The 25,165-nt window shown below is 34.9% G+C and overlaps 1 protein-coding gene and 1 long non-coding RNA gene across 2 annotated transcripts; one reads left to right on the plus strand and one right to left on the minus strand.

The window, feature by feature from the left end:
* Positions 1-43: 43 nt before the first annotated feature.
* Positions 44-22,548, minus strand: LOC112056612 (uncharacterized). The gene is made up of 2 exons (XR_002887606.2): positions 21,516-22,548; positions 44-672 (listed from the first exon to the last, which is right to left on the minus strand). It is a non-coding gene; the product is annotated as an uncharacterized LOC112056612 (long non-coding RNA).
* LOC128199452 (uncharacterized) lies at positions 5,885-8,437 on the plus strand. The gene is made up of 2 exons (XM_052889019.1): positions 5,885-6,098; positions 6,340-8,437. Exon 2 carries the CDS (start codon positions 7,239-7,241, stop codon positions 8,202-8,204), a length of 966 nt encoding a protein of 321 aa, XP_052744979.1. The 5' UTR covers positions 5,885-6,098; positions 6,340-7,238; the 3' UTR covers positions 8,205-8,437.
* Positions 22,549-25,165: the final 2,617 nt, after the last annotated feature.

Below are 25,165 nucleotides of genomic sequence, written 5' to 3' on the forward strand. Positions count from 1 at the left end.
TTTTTTTATCAAAAATCGTAAAAAAGAAAATAAAACAAAAGCATAGCAGTAGCGAAAGATGATTATTTTATTTACATTTTCTCCAAGCAAAGTCAAATTGGTAACTCGAATTATGCGGAAAACTAAAAACAAAAGGAAATAAACACAAAAATACACTTTAAACCTATACAATAATATAAGATAATAAAATCCTTTATAAATACGGTAAATTTTGAAGGTTCCTCATCAAATGTACAGTCGAAAGAAGATAACCATTCAAAAAACCCATTTGCCTCTTTATGCTTGTCTTTAAATTTTTCTTACATCTATTTTCGATGCCACTTTATTGGCACAAATAAGATTGCGTAATCTATTTTATAGTTATTAATTTAGCTAATCTATAATCTTATTTTTAATTGATAAAAAATGTATTAATTTCTTAAAACTACGAACAATCTATTTTTAATATTGCCAACAAAGCCGCATCAACTTAATAATTAAATTATTTAACTCTTTTTAAATACAATTAAAATACAAATGCATTAGAGATATGTAAGTTCTCGAGACAAAATATTTATTCAGTCAAATAATTACTTATTATCTAGTGAGTATTGGACGTAAAAATGGGGTTCACGAAGTTAAGACGTTGAAACTTGAAAAGCTCGGTGTGCGGAGCCAAAGAATTGCAATTACCTGAAAAAGAAAAAAACAAAATTAATATTTTAATCGTAAAATAATAATCCAAGTAGGTAGATATTTGGCAAAATTACGACAGTAAAATTTAAATAATAGTTTGTATGAATCACACTAATATTATAAAGCCGAAAGTTTGTGTGTGTGCGTTTTTTTATTCTTTACAAGTTAACCCTTGACTACAATCTCACTTGATGGTAAGTTATGATGCAATCTAAGATGGAAGCGGGCTTGTTAGGAGTAGGATAAAAATCCACACCCCTTTCGGTTTCTACATGACATCGTACCGGAACGCTAGTTCCGATGTCATGTATCGCTTGGCGGTTCGACTTTGCCGGTAGAGTGGTAAATAGCCACGGCCGAAGCCTCCCACCAGCCAGATCTGAACCAATTAAGTAAAACCTCAAACGGCCTAGCCGGGATTCAAGATAAATTATTGAATTCCCGTCATTTAATCATCTACCTGTTTTAATTTTTCTTTTTAATTTTAACTCGTATTGACTTGTAACTTGACAATATTCAAACGATACATTTAAGCGCGTTGACACATTGAAAGACTTGTATCTCGTACATATTGCCTTATTTAATACTTGATGTAAGATAATACATGCTCTAAACTTGACCGGTTCCACTTTGGTCAATATCTCGCTTGCAATGCACGTCAGGTGGCCAAGGAGTTTGCATATTTCGTTTTTTTTTTAATGTGACCTTAATATGCTCTACTTAAGCTGCAAGTAGTTTTTATGCCACATTTTTTTGTAGACATGTGTACTTTAATTTTGTAATATTAATACTTTATGGTCTTCTCAGAGCGTGTCATGTTAAATTGATGTACAAGCTATAATTTTTTTCTCATCGGCCTTAATGGTCAAGTGTTTAGGAGAGGGTATTATCTTATCCTTATCTAGACTTATAAGACTAAGAAGCAGCTGAGTATTTCTTAGAGCTCCCAATATTTTCATAGCCAAATTGAGGACTACGACACATAAAAAAATTGTATATATTTTTACTGTGACTCCGACCTACAACCGTAGCCGCATAGCCATTGATTCAATGAGGTTAAATAGCTAGTTCTTTTAGTAATAGTTATATAGGTACATGTTATGTTTGGAGTCCAAGCCATGCAAGAGACCTATGTCCAGCTGTGGACGTCTATCGGTTGATAAGGTATATAGGTACATATTCACTTAGTTTTGTTTACAAATTTATAACAGCTTTTGAAAAATTTAAACAAAAATATATATTATCAATGACCTCTTCTATCATCAAGTTTTTGGTATGTTTTTCATTTGAAATGTTTTAAATATCGATGGCATTTTTAGCCTGCATTAAGTGTTTCAAGGTGCATAACTAAAAACCATTTTTAACCGATAAGGTAATTTTAAATGTGCAATTTTGTATTGTCCATATTCGCACCTTTGTGTCGGCCCGCCTTTGATGGATAAACAATAAAACACCTTAACTATTCTCAAAAAAGAAAAAAAAAGATTTGCATTAAAAAGCGACCACCTAAAAAGACGTAATGCGCGGCTTGCTTTATTACTTTTTTTTGGCAAACATTTTTTTATTGCAAAAAGTGTTTATTTTATTTGAAACAAAAGTACCATTGTCGTTTGCGCAAGCTAATTGTTTCTGGATAGATGTTCAATATTGCTTTTGTTGTTTTTAGAATGCGGCGCCTTTTAAGCGTCCATGTTATGAAATAGCTATGGGGTAATTAAAAAACTTGTCTACCTTTTTTCTGTGTTGTAAGCTTGCAACGCAGCCGTTTCCCCGATGACATATTTATGTGTGTATTTACAACTTACAGTGTTATATGGAAAACATAGGTTGTTCTTGGATTTTATTTACGGTTTAGCGATAATTTATTAGACAGACAGGTTGCCTGTCACTATATGTAGTACGAGATATATTTCGGAATGTGTGTGTTTAATCTTCCTATTTCTCTGTTCTATTATAGGATTGCCGAATATAACACAGATCTGTGGCGCTACTCTCTAAAGGTATTAATAGAAATTTCAACGAATTCGTCTCTATCCCTTTCAATTTAACATAATACTGTAGATAGAGAGAGTTATATTAGAATTCGAAACTCACATAAGTCGAATTATTAAAACATCGTTACAGAATAGCGCTTCTAGGTATACCTAGATGGGCCAGTTTGCATTATCGTTAATTTCATAATTTCCCATACACACTAGAAAGGTCTGGAATACGTCATTTTCCTACCCTTTATTTTATTTAATTAAATAAAAATTACAATGATACATACATAAACCTGCAATTGCTATCTTCAAGTCAAGAGTGAATAGTTATCTTCTAGACAACAATCTTTTAAAATCTTTTACAAAATCATATTTCTGTATTATCACTTACCCTCAAGAGTTATTGCAGACAAACGCTATTTGTTATTGTTTAAAAAAGAATAGCGTCTAATTTCAAATGTTTTGATCCTAACATTAGCCGTTAAAACAAAATATGAAGGGGTAGTGCTATAAAGTTTCGATAGTATAAAATTATTCGAATACGCTAGATAAGTTAGCTTTAGTTTGTCAGTTGTATTCATTAGGTCAGTCATTACAATCGTCTGATGAAGACACTAATTATAATAGAAGTGTATCGTGTCCCCGGGCAAAAACCGGCTGGCGCATGCCACTTGCCCCAGTGCGCACCGGTCTCTGGTCATCCTTGGCTCGCAGGCTCCCTGCACCTGTCACCGTTCAATTAAACTCAAACGACATGTGCCCTAAACTTTATAATATCCCGCGAATTAACCACAGAATATTTTTAAACTCGCATGCCCATAAATAAATATTTGTCTGCCATTCAACAACAGATGGCGCTACACGTTAATCCTCTTTTTAAATTCCGCGCAAGCAATATTTCAGTTTTAACGATATTGGTCCGCATTGGACATTATTCACGGTTTATGTAATATTCGTCATTAGCAACTTTTTAATTCTTCAGGTGGTGATCATCTTCCGTCTCTTCCTTTTCTCGACGATCCGCACGATCGTCAACTAGAACACTTTGTACCAGGCGATCAGAGAACGCTTGGAGGTTTGTACAAGTCGTTCTAGCCGGACTAACGACAGTCAATGAGAGTAATCATGTAAATGACTGGCAGGTTTCCTTGACCTATCAATCTGGAAATTTTATTATAAAACAAAATGTGTTTAAAATGTGACGTCACATTAAAATTTTGTTATATCCTCTATAGCGAAACTAATTATTTAGTAGTAACCAACGATGGCTATGTATATTTTTCAGTTGCAAACTTTGAATATTATTAAATCTAACACTGTGTAGGTATACTAATTCTTGTATACTCTCAGACCAATGACTATACTATAAGTGTTGAAGGCGAAAAGATACGCGAAAGTTCAACAAAATAATGCCATTCCTTTAGCAGATCAAGAAAAGCGAGTTATCTTCAGCTTATTACGGGGAGACGAGGTACCAGGCTGGCAGATATCGCGAGAGCCAGCTTGTGACGTGGTCGCTTTCAATGTAGTTGTGGCGAGTGTGTTGGTGAGCAGCTACAGGGGTGTGCGTGAGCGCGTGTAGGCGCGTCACAATCACAGCCACTGACGACATTTTGACGCATTCCATTTTAATCACAACACTTTTTGTCATTTACTACGTTCTATATACAATCTGTTTCGATAAGACTATCTATATGTAATATTCATGTTAAGGAATTTAAAAATAAAAAATTGCTTTCGTGTGCATTAATGAAGGTTATTTAATTTAACATGTGAAGATACGCGCGGCGTTGGGTGACTTTTTTTCTAATTTGTAAGGTTGACGATCTCGTGCTCACACGCTTAACGTGTTCGTTGGCTCTCAGAACAGCCTATGCGGAAACAGCGTCGCTATTAACACACGTTCCATTGCCATGAGATACTTACCTACTACTAGCATATTACTACCACTGACAGGTTCATAGATATACTCTGTGAGAGATTTTCCTCACACACAAACATCCCGAAAATAGGCAGCCATGTTGTGTGTAAGTTGGTGGTTTTCGTGTGTGTAAAGGGAGGTTACGGACTAATGCGAAAACTTGTGTGTGATATTTTGCTAGTGAGCCGTAACTATGTTTTAAGTACTAGGCGATCATGGGTTACAAGGAGTTTATAGCAACTGAACTTATAACACAGTATGCCGATAAAGTAAGTTGAAACATATCAAACACCTGGCAGCATGGGGCATTGTTTTTTAATAATTTATTTTATTAATAAATAGACATACATATATTTTATGTAAGAACGCCGTCTGCCTTGTCAAATAATTATAATGAAAATGTCAATATGTATTTACAATGAACTCTATGACTATGCAAAATAACCTAACTATTAACAAACTGGTATGGTAACCTGCATTGTCACTTAACATCAGGTGAGATCATTGACCAGTGAAAAAAATATTTTTCTTTTTTTTTGTAATAATTAAAAATAAAAATAAATGTTTCTTAAATCTTAGATATTGGCGTGGTGTCCAAGCCATTCAACTTAAAAAATGCGTAACCTTTTGAATTTTAAAAAGTTTTCTCAATAAGTGCAGTATTTTTTATAGATGGCGCGCAAATTGTTTTTAAATGACATTTAAAACGCTAGCCTATTTTTATAAATCGATACCTTTTGCTACTTCAGTAATGTAAACGTCGATTTAGATATAACAGACCGACGTTTATATATAATATGAAAATCTATTATTTTTATTATATTTAAATGTTCAATAATCGCCAATTAATGCAGAATTACATCTATCAAGTCAGTAAATTAATTAACCGCAAATGATAAAATTAATATAAAAACGTGTGCTACGTAAACTAAATTTGGAACAAATTAAAATAAATACAATACAGACTAACTAAAATAATAAATATTTTAGAGATTTTTTTTTCAATTAGTTTTTTCCGCGTCCGGGAAGCGACCGCATGGGTGAATTACTCTGATTAGAGATGCAGAGTTGATTGAACCTCTTCTAGATCATCATCTCCCAGTATCGGTGCACCGGTGTCAATGACTTGATGACGAATCGATATCATTGATTCTTTACATACTAGATAGGAGCGAAAGATAATAAATCAGCTTTGGGGTTATCTATTTCTTTTTTATTCGGTAATTAGTCAGTATTGCTTGACTGCGATTTTGATTATACAAATATATAAATACTATAATTCTGATATTTTCGAACTTAGGGGAGATGTAGGCAATGGGAGACAGTTGGCAATGGTGATCACCTTAATATAACAAAAACCGAACGCGATCGGACGATGCGAATGTACTTATATGCTAGTATTGCATCATATTCGTTGGCGACTGGGACCTGGCTTTAGTTCGCGCGACGCATTCGCGAGTGACAGACGTGTGAAGTTTTGGCGCCATTTTGATCTAATTTTTCGACGTAATAAATACGAGGTAAGTCACAAAATAATAAGTATTTACTTCTGTACTTCTAATATGTAATAGCCGTAACATTTAAGCTTGTAATCCAGCAGCCATTTCGTTTATTAAACTTGAATTTTTTTGTCAGGCATTTTTTTTCCGTCTCAATTCCCATGTAGGTAATGGGAGTCGGGTGATCCCCATTACATACATAGTGATCCTCATTGCCCACACTAACTAGCTTTGGTAAAATAGTGTTATTATTTGTTTGTAGATGCCGAAAACTCGTGCTAGAAAAACAAATAAAGCTAAATGGACTTTAGACGACCTGGCAAATGCTGTAAAGCTGATTGAAGAACAAAAATTTTCAATCAGAAAAGCTGCCGAGATGATGAATATTCCATTTGCCAGTCTTCACAAGAGGTACAAGAAAAATATAATTAAGCCACCTCATCTCGGTCGTTATACTGTATTTAGCCCTGAGATGGAAAAAGAATTAGCGGACACCATTAAGAAAATGGCTAACTTATTTTATGGGTGCACTCCATATCAAATAAAAAGAGCCGCATTTGAATACGCTGAAGCCCTTAAGCTGAAACACAATTTTAATACCGTTTCGAGGTTGGCTGGACGAGTGTGGTTTGATGGATTTGTTACCAGGAATAATATTTCTGTGCGGAAGCCCGAAGCTACTAGCATTAACAGGGTTACAGCCTTCAACAGAACTGAAGTTCAACAATTCTACACGCTGCTAGAAGAGCTAATAGAAAAATACAAGTTTGTACCAAAGAATATATACAACTGCGACGAAACTGGCATATCTACCGTCCAGGATCCAGGAAAAATATTGGCTGCAACAGGGCAAAAGAGAGTAGGAAGCATAACAAGTTGGGAAAGGGGTAAGAATATAACTCTACTCTGCGCCATGAGCGCCACTGGTGGATATGTCCCCCCAATGTTTATATTCCCCCGAAAGAGGATGGCCCAACAGGAGCAATATATAAATGCTCTGACAACGGTTGGATAAATGAAGAACTTTTCCTTCAATGGCTCAAGCACTTCACCCACTTTACCAAACCTTCTGCAGAAGAACCAATACTATTAGTGTTGGATAACCATGCAAGCCACATTTCTTTGTCGATATATGAGTATTGCAAGGAAAACCATGTCCATATGCTATCACTACCACCTCACACATCTCATCGCATGCAGCCATTGGATGTGTCCTTTTTTGGTCCATTCAAGGCTGCATATAGAAGAGAATGCGATTTATTCATAAAAAGCCAGCTTTTACAAAAAATATCACCATACGATGTTGCTTCATTAGTCAAAAAGGCATTTTCGAATGTTGCCTCTATGAGCAAAGGCGAAGCTGGTTTCAGAGCAACGGGAATATTTCCTATAAATCCCAATGTTTTCACAGATGAAGACTTTCTGCCAGCTGAAGTCCTTCAGGTAGAACCAATTGTAGTTCAAGATGTTGCTGAATCGACTTCTGCTGTTGCTATTGACTCCGCACCAACCCTACCAGCTACTATTGAGCTAGATCGGAATAGTCCTATTCCGAGTACATCCACCGCACCAACCCTACCAGCTACTATTGAATTAGATCGAATTAGTCCTATTCCGAGCACATCCACATTTTGTCATACTACTTCTGAATCAAGGACTGACATGGCACCAAATCTTACAATCCAAAATTTCATTCAGATGCCTAAACAAAAAACTGTTGTCAAGACAAACGGAGGAAGAAAAAAACAGCATGCAACTATTTTGACTTCCACACCACTCAAAGACGCCCTAGTGGATAAAGAAAATAAAAAGAAGGAGAAAGCTGCGAAGAATAAAGGAAAACGAGTAGGAAAGAAGAGCAATCCACAAAAGATCAGTCGTGAGAAGGTTAAGAAGAAAATTCTACAGGACTCTAATGACACTTCGGTGTCAGATGTAAATACTGATGAGTTATGTCAGGATGATGAAAATGATGATGCAGGAGATGCAGGGAACTTGTGTCTTGTATGTGGCGAATTTGGGCGAGACAATGAGACATGGTACCGGTGCACTTCTTGTGGGCTCTGGGCTCATGCCGAATGTACTGGATGGGATTCTGCGCACAATTATGTGTGCGATATGTGTTGATCACCATTGCCCACATACTGATCACTATTGCCAACCGATGTTGACAATGGTGATCAAACGTACTTTTTTTTATTTCGTTGATTGTACCAAAATTAGTAAACTTATGTGATGAAAGTTGATCTCAGTTGATAGTTAAGAAAGTAAAGTTTATGATTATAATAGAACAATATATAGTTAAATGATAAACATGTTTTTATTCTTGTTTTTGCTTAAGTGATCCCCATTACCTACATCTCCCCTATTAAAAAAATATTAACGTCAAGACTGTACTGTTATTCGGTGTAATTATTAGTAAGTTTAGGGTGTTTTATGTAAATATTATAATTTATGCATGTTAATAACTGATTTGGTAGATAGAAAACACTATCTATTACAATAGTGTACAAATCAGCAAAAATAAATAGTATAAACATATAAGTAATCGATGTTTACCTGTCAGAAGGAAATAATTAAGAAAACAACAATGTAGCGTAAAGTTGGGTCTATTGTATTCTTCAGTGCCGAATTTCAAACAAAGAGTTTGAAAATAGTAAAAAGTTAAATATTTTTATAGCAATACTAATATTTTAAGAGGTTACGTTTGTGAGGTTGTAGGGGGTCAATCTCTGAAAAGATTTTAAAAATTATTTTACCGATAGAAAGCTATGTTTTATTAATATGAAACTACGTTATTCGTCTGCTAGTTGATAATAATTACCTAATAATAAATTATGTGACATTTCAAAAGAATTTTAAGTTGTTAATAATTCAATTTAACATCAAAAGGCAGAAAAAGGTATGCTAAATTATAAAAATTTCCAATTTCAAACAAGAACTTTGTTTGCAGTGTAAGTGCAGTCAATAAAATTCTCATGAATACAAATAGCCACAGGTACCGATAAGAGTAGAAATGTTTACTTTGTAATACATACTAGAATTTTACTCGTATGGAGTTAATAAATTTTCATACTTGACAGATATTTAAAAATTCAATGCAATACACAAATTCTCTACTTTATTATCAATTTAATGTCATTTATCATGCATTTCATTTGCAGTGTAATTCACTATTTTTGACGTATGCTAGTTGACATACACGAGATTCACATTGAGATTCTATGTAACCAATATCATCCGGTGCTTACTAGTGAATATCACACAGTAGGTAAATGAAATTTTATCATTTTAATTTTAATAGGTTTATAATATTAGTATCAAATATATACTAATATTATAAAGCTGAAAAATTTGTTTCTGATGTTTGCTTGATCGCGCTAATCTCAGAACCTACAAATTTGAATAAATCTTTCAGTGTTAGATAGCACATTTATCGAGGAAGGCTATAGGCTATATATTATTCCCGTATTCTTACAGAAACGGGATCTACGCATTGAAACCGCGAGGTATCTACATGTAAAAATATAATAGTTAGTTAGTTTCATATTTATTAATATGTACCTAACTAACCTATGTAACATAGGTAGAATCATTTTTATAGCTACGCCAATTATTAAAAAAATTGCACATTTTGCCTTCGAAAACCCGAGGTATTTTAATTGTCAAGGATTATTAAATGAGTCTACATCTGTATTGACGCAAATTCGATAAAATACGATAATTAAAATTTAAAACTACATACAATGTTGACCGAATGGATTAAGAAAATCGTCTCTTTAACTATATATACTAGCGGTCGCCCGCGACTTCGTCCACTTGAAAATCAATGTAAACTTTCAAGCTTATTTATATAATTATAATGTGATTCAAAAATTTGAATCACATTATATTTGGTATTTTTTTTATGATTTACGACCAAATTTTTAAAGCTGTAACTCTAAAAATGAAGGACTTTCCATACAAACTTTCAACCCCTATTTCACCCTCTTCTTATGCAAAATACCTTCAATGTACAGAATTTTACCTGTTACTGTTTCATTCTAAGTATAGATATAGATGAGCCGTGATAGCCCAGTGGATATGACCTCTGCCTCCGATTCCGGAGGGTGTGGGTTTGAATCCGGTCCGGGGCATGCACCTCCAACTTTCCTGTTGTGTGCATTTTAAGAAATTAAATATCATGTGTCTCAATCGGTGAAGGAAAACATCGTGAGGAAACCTGCACTCCAGAGAAGTATCTTAATTCTCTGCGTGTGTGAAGTCTGCCAATCCGCATTGGGCCAGCGTGGTGGACTATTGGCCTTACCCCTCTCATTCTGAGAGGAGACTCGAGCTCAGCAGTGAGCCGAATATGGGTTGATGACGACGACGATAGATATAGATAGATAGATATTGTAAAGTGGTAAAGTTTGAGTAATCTCTGGCTCTGGACCTACTGAACCGATTTTTTAAAAATTATTTTACTACTAGAAAGCTATGTCATTTGTGCGTAACCCTAGATAGAATTCTAGCTACGCCCATAATAAGAATCCTTCTGTGGGTGTGATGGAAATGTACCGAGTGATTTGATAACCTCTACTTACAAAGTCGGTTGAAAAACGCAGTCGCCGGCACATTGTCGGTTACGGCAATCAGTTACCCATTATGCAAGTGGCTTATGCAACTAAACTTGGATTGGCATAACCAAGGTTGTTGTTAAAATATATGTAATGCTTAGTCCGCGTCCGGAATGACCCAGTGTTTGCATTCAGACGGTCAACCTTTACATTTGAGTTTATAGAATCTTTGAAATCTCTTGCGGTGCATTAAGAATATCTTATTTTAAAAACAAACTTTAAACTTTTGTGGTAACCATTATGTTATAGCTAATGAAAGTAGAGACTGAAGTTAAAAATTTTAAAAATCGGAGTAAATTCTCAAAATTACAGTGCAAATATTGGAATAACTGAGTTTAATACCTATAGTTTAAGTAGTAACTCATAAACAAAAAAAAATAGAAAGATATATAAAAACGCATGTTTTTTTAATTTGTTTAAATTTCAAAAGAATACTTATAATCTAACTTTCATTCCCCTATTTAATATCATCAGAAGAAAGAATTCGTCCTTCAAATGCCTAGTGATTTCAATATTTTCATGTTTATAATCTGAAAATTTTCATTATTATTTTTGACTATAATTTTTCATATCAAGAGAATTCGTAGTCATAGATGGTAGCAGGCTAACATAAAAATGATGTCACATGATTCCTGTCATGAAGAGGGTTAAATGAGTTAATCCCTATTCCGGCCATACTAGAAGGGTAAAGGATACAATCCTTATTCCTACGCTAATCAAGCCAGCCAATCAATTAAATCTACGATCAAAATGGTCAAGTGACCCACTGCATTCTAAAGTTCAGTCTTTTATTTGATTTCTCGATGTCATAGCCGTCTAGAACGGTCAACTTGGAAAACTATGTTACTTCATATACATCTGCAATTACGATGTAATAAAGCTTGCGATGGCTAGACCTTCCATAATAAAAAAAAAACTGAAAACTGAATCTTTACCATAAAAATAATCTTACTCTTAGACGAGTACTAGAGGCGTAGTGCAACGAAGGCATCAGCAAGTGTAATTGAGGTCCTAGAGCCTACCAAAATGCGTTGACGGTTGCCACCGAGGGGATTTTCCCACATAACATGTTTTGTCCCCCAGGTAAGTCGGGTATCCCAAAAACTGATTTCCCCCAAAAAAAGTAAGTATACAGTATACAGTAGGATATGAGAAGGATTATCAAATTGAAGTGGAAGTGGGCGGGCCATATTTGTCGCAGAATAGATGGCCACTGGGGCCGACGTGTTCTGGAGTGGAGACCAGTGTAGATCCTCCAGCTAGATGGTCCGACGACATTAAGAAGGTAGTGGGAAGGCTGGATGAGGAAGGCGGAGGATCGTGTGTGGCGGCACGCTCTCGGAAAGGTCTATGTCCAGCAGTGGACGAAGATGATGTAGATGGGAATTGGACCGTGTTGTCTTTAGAAGGTTTCAATCGAATAAATGTCGATTAATCGTCTAAAAAGCGTGTTTTTTTATATTTTCCTCGGCATAATATGAGAAATCGTTTTCTCAAGCGCTAGTTATTTAGCTTCGAAACACAATTAAAGATTGAATTTGTGGCTAATGTATCTAGCGAAAGGTTGATGAAGCATTTGGTGACTGGATTTAATATAATATCCTGTAGAATATATAAGAATACGATTTGTACATGGATAATTGAGGCCCTTGAACGCTTCTGCTTCTCACCAAAGAAGCTACCACGGTCGACATTCCATTGTTTGCCTAAGACCTATAAGAATAAGCTGACAAACATTCAGTTTTCAAAAAATGCCTGCCTGCCTTTCGAACCGGTGACATTTCAAAAGTGCTTGTGAACTAAGCTTACTTGAAACAAATGAATTTTATTTTTTTTGAATTTTGTAGAAGATCTGACCATAACAGCTCTTAATCCATAAATGAACAAACGTAACAGTTCGTATTGTATTAATTGTCATGCATAAATTAATATTAAAGCCTTGATAGTTAAATGGTACAAGGGTTGAATCGAAATCCGATATATCCACGTTTCCTCACCACTTTAAAGTTACCTCCTTAATTATTTAAGTGACATGGCATTTATTTAATTTATCGACTTGGTTTGTTTCGTTTAATTACGATATAAATTATCGTATATACGCGGTAGATACAACATGAAAAGGGCAAAAGGTGAAAACCATTTGGGTTGGTTTTCAGTGGCACCAAAAACAATTTAATGATTATTTAATACTAACATACGACCCGCGGATTCTCCCGCGAAGTTCCCCTTTCCGTGGATATTGCACTCGCAAATAACGTAGCTTTCAATTAGTAAAATAATTTTCAAAATCATTTCAGTAGATTCCCTTACAGCACGAGCCTCCTCTCAGAATGAGAGGGTTTAGGCCTTAGTCCACCACGCTAGCCAAATGCGGATTGGCAGACTGCACACACGTAGAGAACTAAGAAAATTCTCAGGTATGCAGGTTTCCTCACGATGTTTTTCCTTCACCGTTTGAGACACGTGATATTTAATATCTTAAAATGCACACAACTGAAAAGCTAGAGGTGCACTCCACTCAGCGAGCGATGGAGCTATGCTTGGAGTATCTCTGATCGAGTCAGAAATGAGGAGATCCGCAGACGAACCAAAGTCACTGACATAGCTCAGCGAGTCGCGAAGCTGAAGTGGCAATGGACAGACCACATATTTCGAAGAACCGATGGACGTTGGAGTCCCAAGGTGCTGGAATGGCGATCCCGCATCGGACAGCGCAGTGTTGGTCGACTTCCACTAGGTGGACAAGCGGATTGTAGGGAGCCGCTGGATGCTGGCGGCTCGAGACCGTTATGCTTGGAAGTCCATTCAAGAGGCCTGTGACCAGCAGTGGACGTCTATCGGCTGATAATGAATGATACCAAACTATGATGACAACATATAGGTTTAGCGTCGTAGACTTTTCTAGATAATTTAAATAATTAGTGAATTAGAGACAAAAAATAAAATAATTATAGTATTATTGAACTCAACAAAACAGTCATCGCTTGTTTGTGTTCGATTACATTAGAATAGTCAAATAAAATATTGGAGTTCAAACTAATAAAAAACCAGTTCCTTGACTAGGGTTTGTTGACTCCTTGAAAATATTTTTCGACGATAGATTCTTTTTACGTTGATAGATATTTCATTGGCGAAAATATTTCATTTTATTGTTTTAGAAATATCTTTTCATCTGTTTGTTATATGAATACACGACTAATAGCAGATTTTTTTTCATTTTAGGATTTTTAATGTATTTGATAAGCTTGTTAATTTGTAGTCTTAAAGCCAAAATTTTCATTAAATTTAGAAAAAAAAAATTGTCTAATGTTTAAAATTTTGGGTTCTTTTTGTAATTATTGTAGTTTTAAAAATAAATTAATTAACCCAAACACGAATTGCCTTTTTTAATAGCTTACCAAGAAGTAATAGCTTACTTAGTTGAAGCTGTTTTTTGTCATTTGAAAACATTTAGCTCAATTAAAAAATAGAAGTCAAAGTGCTTAAAAAAGGTCTAATAATATGTTTGTTTCTTCAGGTATTTTATTCGTGAATAAATAAATATAAAACAAGTAATATAAATGAATAAATATAAACCAATACATATATAAGTAAAATAGGTATTTTATTTGTGTATTCAATATTGACTTTACCTGACAAATGTTTTTTTATTTTGTAACTTCAAACCTCCTAACATCCATCTTGTAAGCCAATGTAAGTATGTACCAGGGCAGCATGAATAACGTGAAGTTGCCAATTTAGGCAAAAGTAGAATAGGGAGTTGGGATTACACGAAGTAAAGAGAGTATCTAGTTATATTGTATGAATTAAATATTATTTTATTTGAAATATAACATCTAAAACAAATACAATGAGAATAAATTCGAGACAATTATAAATTAAATTAATTCGAATTGTAAATATATTCCTACCGATTAATTTTATCGGAATCATATACATTTAAGAACGAATGCAAAGAAATTAAGTTAATGTTAATGCTTTTATTAAATTAATTCAATTAATTCGAACTATATAAATTCATTCAATTGAGATCTTTAATGAGTTAGTTTTAACTCATTAGGTATGGTGTTAAATGGAAAACAATTGCCTATAACCATTTATGTAATAATTACCTTATATCAATACCTTTAAGTAAACAAATAATTTGCTATGAACACATCTTACAATGCAGTGCCCTACTTTGTGATCTAAGATCCGGCATTAGAAATATATAAATAACATTATTTAAATTTGTATATCTGGCAACCCCACAGTTGCAGTATGAAAGCAGGCAACCTTTACTTTTTCAGTTCTTTTGGCTATATTCCTTTAAGTGCTATACGATTTTTTTATAATATAAAATAAATATAATAATAATTAATCATTTAATACTATTCGGCCTCAGTTTAATTATGCAACCTATGTGCAATGTGTCAATGTGAATATTTTCTATGATTTATTTCTCATCCCAATTAAATAGCAGATGAGGGTATATATTTTTAATGCCGGATCTTGTACTATTACCATTTGAGACTTAACACTTTTGACTGACAACCGAAATCAAACTGACCCTTCAGTGTCAGTTTGATTTCGGTATTTTTAGACTACAACAATACTATATAGATTGAGGATGTCTGTACTTCCTAAAGAACTCAGCACAATGTTTAACAAAGACGAAAATGGAAATACATTCACTTCTTCGTAAGCTAAGAATTAAGATATTTAATATTAATGTCTCCAATTCGGTATTATCTTAAATTATTGATTTTATTTCAGCCCAACTAGGATACACCTGCCTTTGCCTACTACTGTTTAATTATTTTAACATAAAAACCCTTTAATTAGACACACCAGCTGTCAAGTGACCTTGTATTGCACCTTTGTGCAGCGCACGTTGTATTTTGCATCAGCGGAATTAAAAAAAAAGCGACATATTCCGACATCAATTCACGGATAGCTTCTACACGCATGCGGTATAAAAAAATGGACGATTATAATTATATTGTTAAAGACGTTTCAGTTGTAAGTATTAAGTGCTTATTTGCATAGCGGACGAATGTCATAGCGTAGCAGCCGTCTTGGTTATTAAAAAATTCTGCTGCAAAAATTTTTTTTTTTGAATTAGTAATAATAAGCAGACACCCCGCTGTTTTACTCACGTGTTTCGTATTCCCGTGTGAATACGGGGATAAAATGTACTGGACGTTGTTCGCTGATAATATAACTTTCCAATGCTGAAATATTTGTTTTAAATCAGTCAAAAAGTTTCATAGACTATTCGCAACGAATAAACAAACAAAACAATCAAAACTTGTCCTATTAGTTTTGATATATTTTTTAAACTAATTACCAGGAGATCATGAAGGCAAAGACAGTTCCCCGATCCATGTAGTGGAAATCCCTCTCAAAAACACTGTTTAAAATCAAACTAAGGGTTTCTAATTTCTTGACTAGAAACCCTTAGTTTAATTAGCTAAATTGTCTTGCAACTGAGGCCATGGTTTCCTTGGGTCTATGTAAAACACCCAATGTAACTATACGAGACCAAGTCCATTATACAGTCAATGTACTCAACTCACGTATATTTCCATAGAACAACAATAACACACTAATTGTACGAAAGGTAAGTAAACTAAAGTAAAGATAAAAACGTACCAGTACGTCGTCCGCGTTATCACAATCAAATTACGCCACATTAAGTTACGACATAGCCCGTCCCGACCATATTAAGTTACCGAAAATAGCTGGCATGAGTTTAAATGATCTAACAAAGGAAGAGGACCACGTGCGAGGCATAACTTTATGAGCAAAAAATATGGCTAGTAAGGTATAGTGACCTATGGTGACGTAATCCTTTTAAATCGTGTAAAAAATGAGTTAATTCGTTTTCCCTACCGCCTACAATTTATGCTTCTCTAGCTTAAAAATCTCGTCAAAAACTAAAGTGAGTATGAAATAAGCAAAATCGCATTTCGTCCCTGTACGAATATACCATTTTATGTGTTTTTCCTACTACCTACAATTATTTTTTCTTTTTGGCAGAAAAAGTTCGTATTAGCTTACAAAAGTAGGCATGAAATAGCATTTCAAGGTATATTTATGTAAATTATTATTGTTTGTTGTGTTGTTTCTAATATCCACAATTTATTTTGACTTCTCTAGCCCAGGCTCTGGCGCAAAAATGTCAGGGATTTTTTTTATTCTTTACAAGTTAGCCCTTGACTAGTCATGATGGTAAGTGATGATGCAATCTAAGATGGAAGCGGGCTAACTTGTTAGGAGTAGGATGAAAATCCACACCCCTTTCGGTTTCTACACGACATCGTACCGGAACGCTAAATCGCTTGGCGGTAATCTTTGTCGGTGGTAACTAAAAATATTTATTTTATAATAAAATTAATATTTTTTAATTATCTATGGCTAGTAGACTCGCCGCTATTTCACCTGCGTAGTTCCCTTACCTGTGGGAAAACGGGGAAATATTGCAAATTACTCGGTGAATATAGCTTTATGGTGAAAGAATTTATAAAATTAAGTAGTTAAGTAATAATTTAATCGTAACAAACAAAGTATTATCTTACTACTCTTTATTATTAGTCTAAAGATTAGAATAGAATAGAGGTAGTGACCTATGGTGACGCAATACCAAAAACAGGCCACACTGCATTGAAACCGCCCGGGGTCAAGGAAGGTCACGCGAAATATCGCCATGTGCGAAACTTATCATGGCACTGATTCATCGCCAACGCGCAAAAAATCCAAAACAGAATTTACTTAGCTAAATCAAATCACTGACTCGAAACATGGCGGTCGCATATTAAACAAAATGCCCAAAATTAATGTTCTCCTAGTACCTAAAATAGCTAATTTATTGTAAACTGGAGCGGTTCGAGAAATGTGTTCTAAAATTAAAATTGTACATTTTTTTAGTAATTACAGTGCTCTAAGTTCTTGCTTGAAAAAAAAATTATAGAATTTTCTGGATGTATTTAGTTAAGTACTCTTATTTATTTTTTAATATTTATATTGTTTTATTTATGAATATTAATGTAATAATAAGAAAACAAAACTATATTTTATAACCTGTCACATAAGTTTGATTTGGTATTGGATGAGTAGCTAATGGTACCTATTTCTACTCCTCCGAGGAAATTATACTTTAAATAAAAAAATGGTCATGTCTATACGGTCTTTGCCTTTACTGGTGGTGTTGTACCTTTGCCTTTTCCTACAAGCAATAATAAATTTAAAAAAAAAATTAAGAATACGTATTCGAAATACAAAAACTAATCGTAGGTATATTATTTAAATTTTCTCAATTTATAATCTTGTCTATGGAATTTTACAACATAACAATGGTCGTGGTTTTTAATGCATGCATTTAAAGTTAAAGTAAAGAATGATGAGCCGAATTTTGTATGTCGCCGAAGCGCCGAGGAGCTTCCACGTCTATTTTGAACTCCCGATCGGGCGTTCGTCGGGTTGTTGAACTGGTATATTTCGGCAAACAGGGCATTGTAGTCTAGGAGCTAATGGCAAATTCTGATACTGAGTAATAAATAATTTTATTACTCAGCTTCAATAGCTTCACCTATAAGGAAATAGATTTTAATCCGGTAGGTCAAGAATTTAATTCCCGATCGTTGGACTAGTTACGAGATATTTTTTTTAAATGGTCTTGAATTTTTCATTATCGTTCATTACTAATATTAAAAAAAATTATCAAATTTTTTTAGACGTGATTTCGTGAAAATTTTAATTTTTAAATATGTTTTCGACAATACGAGTCAGAACGCCTGACAGCCATGATAGTCTTAAATTCGACTGTTTCGTGACGTCAAGTTAACAATTAATTTGACGTTTAGAACATCAAGTAACATTGTGACGTCATTAAATTAAATTAAGTTTTTTTATGAAATCCTTAACTTTGATATCAGATAACTACCCTATTATGGACTTTCTGATTATTTGGAAGGGAATATAACTAGAATTGTATATTAGCCAATATTAAAAAAATTGAGGCGACAGAAAAAGTTTTGGTTTCAAAAAGGCAAATATAAATGTTGTGTGACTTTTAATTTAGCATTTAAAACATAACTCAGATTCACGATTGTATTTTATATAATTATGTTCTGTTAAGATGAAGCGATGACTATAGCAAATCATGTGGGATAAACTTAATTGTCAAATATGTCAAGAACAAAATGATATACATATATTATATTATAATATACTTCTATTAGAATATTGTGACGTCTACATTTTTTATTTAGATAGATAGATGAAACCTACAGAAAAAATCATCCACACTATCAGAGTCTTGATTATCACCTTGAAATTTTCCACGATCTCTTGGAGTATACGTTTTGTCGGACTGGAGTTTGGAACTTGGAGGCGGCGGGCTTATGACACTCGGCCGTGGACTCGTTATGAAATTTGAAAAACACGCGCATAATAAAACACTATTTAATTATGAGGAAGCTTATGAAACTTTATACCTTACTGACCAAGATTTACGAGACTTGACGCTTTACACTGGCCAAGTATTACCAATAATGACAGCAAATGGTAAATTTTAACAGAGAGCGGGATTTTTTTTTATTAAACTGAGTTATTCGAAGCTCTTTACTAAGATCGCACCTGTACTCTGACTTGGTAGCGGGCGGGCGTATCTAGGATTATTATTAGGTGGGCCTGGGGTGCGCCTACAAATCACTGAACACAGTCGACACTCAATATAAGAATTTCATTAGCAAATATTTGTGGACGCAGACCTCTGAAACGGCTCGACTTATTTTTTTTGTATCTATGGTAGGTTTCAGAAAAGGTCTTAATATATTTTTCAAAATCTTTATTGCTTATAGGTTTTTTTTATTACAAGTTGTAATTATTTACTATTTGATATTTTAAATGATATTTTGTGTAAAATCTATACTAATATCATAAAGCTGAAGAGTTTGACTTTGTTTGTTTGGTTGGACGCGCTAATCTCAGGAGCTACTGGTCCGATTTGAAAAATTATTTCAGTCTTAGATAGCCCATTTATCAAGGAAGGACATAGGCTATATATTATCCCCGTACTCTTATAAGAACCGGAACTAGCTGACGCCGCGCGGTTTCATCCGCGCGGCGTCAGCTAGTTATCAAGTATTTCGGCGTTCATCACAGAAATTCAAATCGGTAGCTCAGTATCCTAGGATGGGGTTAATCAATTGAGTTAATATTTTTCTCTAGCGTCAGCCTAACTTCGTAATGGAAAGCTAAATTGCTTGGTACATCGCCAGATTTGCTCCAGACATGTATCATCACATCATCTAATGAATATCCACGGCTGGACTTACGTCTTTTCCAGGGATAATTATATACACTGCGCCTTTTGGTACGGGGTCGTCATTCTAACACCTTGGGACCCTAACGTCCATCGGTTCTGCGAATTATACGCCCACCCAGTTTGTTTTCCTTGGCGTTGTCATTAACTTTGGTTTTTTCACGGAACTCTTCATTTCTCATTACGTAAGATTCTCATGACTCTAATCTTTCTACTAAGATTTATAGTAAGGAAATGAAAAAATTAACCTCTTTATTGACTTCGATATTGCGCTTAACAAAATTGTATGATATATTTGACCCTCTTTAGAATTGACCTGTGCCCACCCTAGGATTCTGGGCTACCAATATGGAATTCTATTATTACACTGATAATAGACATGATATCGGGATCCAGCCCCTCTCCCCCCCAAGTAATTAATCCTAGATTCCAGCTATGCTTTAACACCCCCTAAAAATTGCCCACCGTATCAATGCCTATACTCCTTCATAGGATCTACCATTTTTTGTGGAATTGTAAGTATTCAAATTTAGAAGCAATTAATCGTTACAATCTAGGCAAGTCAAGTTTTGTGTAATCGAATTTGGCTTTGTTGACATGAAAAATATTTTATTAAAAGAAAGTTATTCGTGTTGTCATAGGCTATATTTTATCCCTGTTATCACGGGATCGGGAGTTACGCGGGTGAATACTCAAGGCGTCGGCTAGTATAAATAAAATAAAAGTTAAATAATCATATCGAATTAGCCTATAACATTCATAATACAAATGAGTCGATGTGTTTTTGCGAAACTGGGTACAAACACGCGGTGATAGACTCACCTGTGTGCGTGCTTTCATCTACGTACGTGTGAGTGTCTTAGTGTGTGTGGAAGCGCGCGATGAAATAAAATATGTCCGGTCAACGACCCCGCGGTTGGTGCCATAAAAATTGCGATACTGCCCGAAATTCGGACGTAAAATCAAATATGACAATCTCTTTATTAATTTGATGATAAACACTTTATCAATATAGCAATTTGTATGTGGTGTTAGGCTGTGCGATAACCATGCATATCGAACTACTTATGTGTTATGGTTTCCTAGTACAAATAAAAAAAATAAAATTATTATATTTATTGTTATTACTTATTATTTTTTAGATATTATAATTAATATATCTAAAATAATATTTAATACATGAAATAAAGATCGAAGGACTTGCTATGATTTTAAAATTAATTATCTTTTAAGTTTCAAAGGCTTACACTTAATTATTTTGAAGAAAATTGTTATTTATATACATATTTATAAATGAATTTAATTGTAAGTAGAAAATAAGTATAAATAAAAAAAAGGTTAATAATTGAATTTTCAAATGAAAGATAGATTTTAGTGTTAAAAGTCATGCAATTTACAAGTTAGGTAACCTAGGTAAATAAATGGAGATTGGGTATTTGAATTGGAAATTGGAAAAGTAATTCTAAATTTAAATAATTACGTAAACAACAGAGATTGAGAAAAACAACTTACATCATTTGCACAAGGATTTTCTGCCGCGCAACGCGTTCCATGTAGGATTTTTCTGAACTTTTTTTCCAATATTCTTGAAATTTTCCGAAACGCGCGCGCAAATCAGCTGATTTCCATCTGACCTTGCCAACGCCTCCAGACATTTTCTTCATTCACTATGTACAATCGCTTTATTTTTGTTAACAATCCAGGTTAAGTTTGAAGGTGAACCTTCTCTTCCTGCAAGAAGATGTTTCTTCTGGCCAGGTTCCTGTGGAGATACGACGGTTCCCGCAACACATCTTGGCTCATAGAAGGTGGAAAGTTTAGTAGACTTCAGTGGGATCTAGCCCTGTCATCCTGCGTCCCTAGTACTGACCGGTAGGATCCAGTACCTTGACCTCCATTTTTTCTTGTAAGATTCTAATAAGAAAGATCAATAAACGCTTGTGATTTTTAGTAAACGCCGGTCGGGTCCAAGCTCTTGTGAGACATCATCAATACTGACCGGTTGGGTCCAGTGTTAGGACGTCCATCTTTGGTGTTTCTTAATAAAGTCCAGTCGGGTCCAAACTAACAATATCCATTGCACAGACACAAGTTTTCGTAAGTTCGTGTACCGAACGCGAAGGCTTTCTATCGACACAGCGTGTGATCGCGCGAACGCCGTGGCAGGCTATGCACGCCGCGGCGCATGCGCCGGTTTATATGTTAAAACTGTCTTCCGGGGCCGCCATCTCGCGGTGAGTGGACAAAACATTAGAAAAGCCTTTTCCGAGCGTGGTAACTGTGCGGTCACTCGCTATCGTTCATTGCGTCATTTCGGCGCAATCCAACAGTTTACACAGTCATTGATAAGGATGGATAGAAAAACGTGCGACGCAAACAAGATTGACTGGCTGCGCATATGGTTGTCACCTGCGCCATTATTTGCCATACAAAAGGTGTGAAATTAATATTTTACTAATAAATTGGGAATTTTATCGGTAGCTACTTTGTATGTACCTTCTCTTATGCTTTTATTTATTTAAAAATATTAACAATATTTATAAAACACAATATACTTAGTATAAATAAAAAAAAGCTCTCTTGTTGCTGGACAGTTGAGTGCCCAAGCAACCGGTGGTCAGAGCTTTATGGTGAGGAATCTGTGCCCAATACGCGTCGTCTCAAGGATTACTTCTTTGATCCAATAGTCAAGCGAAAGCTTCTTAAGGTATCGGTCGAAGATTTGTTCATAAAACCATTGACTTAAACGACTATCGGAACAATAAATGTTGACATTATCTGAATTATCTATACTCCAATTCAATTCAATAAAACATCTTCGTAAATAATAATTTGCAACAGTTCTTGAAAATAGCAGTGCATTGCTCTGCTGGGACCGAACGATTATCACTGACAGGTATATTGTTGCCAATAGTACTAGTTGATCGGTCGGTGCGTCGTGCAATAATTGTTGATATCACTGTTCCACATGACGATAATCTGGTAAAAGCTGAAAAGGAAAAATTATCAAAATACTTGGACCTTGCTCACGAGATTACCTCCATATGGAATGTTGAGTCAACTATTATTGTTCCGGTAGTTGTTTCAGTCAATGGCTTTATAGCGAAAAGCTTCGACCAACATCTTAAGAAGCTTTCGCTTAACTGTTGGATCAAGAATCGGATACAGAAGACAGTGATTCTTGAGACGGCGCGTATTGTGAGGAGGTTCCTCGCCCTGGAGCCCTGACCACCGGTTGCTTGGGCACTCAAATGTCCCGCAGCGGGAGGGTTAATTTTTTTTTAAAGTTTTTAATAATGTTTTGTATATTTTGTATGTATAATATTGTTAAAAATTAAAAAAAAAATTAAGAAATAAAGAAATGAGAGGTTAAAAATTATTTGCAAATATACAAGTAGGATTAATTTGATGACCATAAAATATACGAGACTATTAAACGTTAGAGTTAGTCAACCTTAGAAGTTAGACATGACGTGCTGTTCCGGACTTTCTTTTAGACATTTCAAGGGAACAATTCCATTATAAATTATTTTTACATCGTACGCAATGAAAGTTCTCAAAAAAACAGTTTTTTATCATTTTTCCCACATTTTTCTACGATGCTCCACTCTAGCTGGCCTATTTCCTATTTTGTCTATAATGTCAACCTATTAAAATAATTAGCGGTTTGGACGATGGCAAGAGACTGGAAGGCATGTCATTGATGCCATGGAAGATGGGTAGGCTTCTGATGACGACCATCGACGCGACTTGCGTGGACACTCTTGCACCTTCACACCTTCCTGGCACGATGGGCTGTGCGCTGCTGCTGCATCAGCAGAGATCCTCAAGCGGCTCAAATACAGCAATCTTGTCGGTGATTACGTATTTAAGCCGTTTGCGGACGAAACGGGTCCGTGGGGTCCGAATACTTGCTTTCTTTTTAAACAAATCCCGTGACCAAAAGACTGGGCCCAATGGATGTGACCTCTGGCTACGATTACGGAGGGTGTAGGTTCGAATCCGGTATAGGGCATGCACCTCAACTTTTCAGTTGTGTGCATTTTAATAAATTAAATATCACGTGTCTCAAACGGTGAAGGAAAAACATCATACCAGAGAATTTTATTAATTGTCTTCGTGTGTGAAGTCTGCCAATCAGCATTGGGCCAGCGTGATAGACTATTGGCCTAACCCCTCTCATTCGGAGAGGAGACTCTTGCTCAACAGTGAGCCGAAAATGGTATGCTAATGATAATGATGAGTACTGTAGACAATATTAAATATGTTGTAATATTGTCTATAGTCTTCCTCGATACAATCTTCTTCGATGGACTATCCAACATTTTTTTTTAAATTGTAACCAGTGGTTCCTGCGGTATGACTTATAAAATGTTAAAAAATACTTTTGTTACAAGACAAAGGTCCTGGGGACAAGTGAAAGGGGTGTGGATTTTCATCCTCCTCCTAACAAATTAGTCTGCTTCCATTTTAGATTGCATCATCACTTACCGTCAGGTGAGATTGTAGACAACTGTGGGCTAACTTGTAAATAATAAAAAAAAACTTGGGTTTTGGTCTCAACATGTCCATCAATAAGGCTTTAAAATAAACGTCTTTACATTCTTTCTTTATAAATCATCTGTATGTTCCATATATTTGTAACAAATTACGTATAGGCACACGGGAGAAGCTACTGACAGGTAACTAGTGTAATTGTTATTAACTTAATGAAAACATTAACAAACGCACTATTTGCCCCTATAATATTCGATAGTTCCCCTCGATTCCTACCATCAGATCCTGACATGAACTATAATAATAATAAATATACTTAAACAATACACATCACTATCTAGCCCCAAAGTAAGCATACGGAGCAGCTTGTGTTATGGGTACTAAGATAGTTGATAATATAATGTTTATATACATTTATATTTATATACTACATATAAATACTTATATAATGTATAAATACACACAGACACTGGAAAAAACCCATATTCATCACACGAATATTTCCCAGTTGTGGGAATCGAACCCACGGCCGTGGATGCAGAAAGCAGGGTCACTACCCACTGCGCCACGCGGCCGTCGAACTGTTGAACTATGGGAGTTGGTCCCATAGTTCAACAGTTCAGTTAGGAAAGCAAACCCTTGCAACCAAAAAATCAATTTTTCAA

This window comes from Bicyclus anynana, chromosome 24, assembly GCF_947172395.1.
Source record: "Bicyclus anynana chromosome 24, ilBicAnyn1.1, whole genome shotgun sequence".
Taxonomy (NCBI): Eukaryota; Metazoa; Arthropoda; class Insecta; order Lepidoptera; family Nymphalidae; genus Bicyclus; species Bicyclus anynana.

What these genes read in the sequence shown, in the direction of transcription:
- LOC128199452 (XM_052889019.1), top strand. Translation starts at nt 7,239, where the DNA reads ATGCTATCACTACCACCTCACACATCTCATCGCATGCAGCCATTGGAT.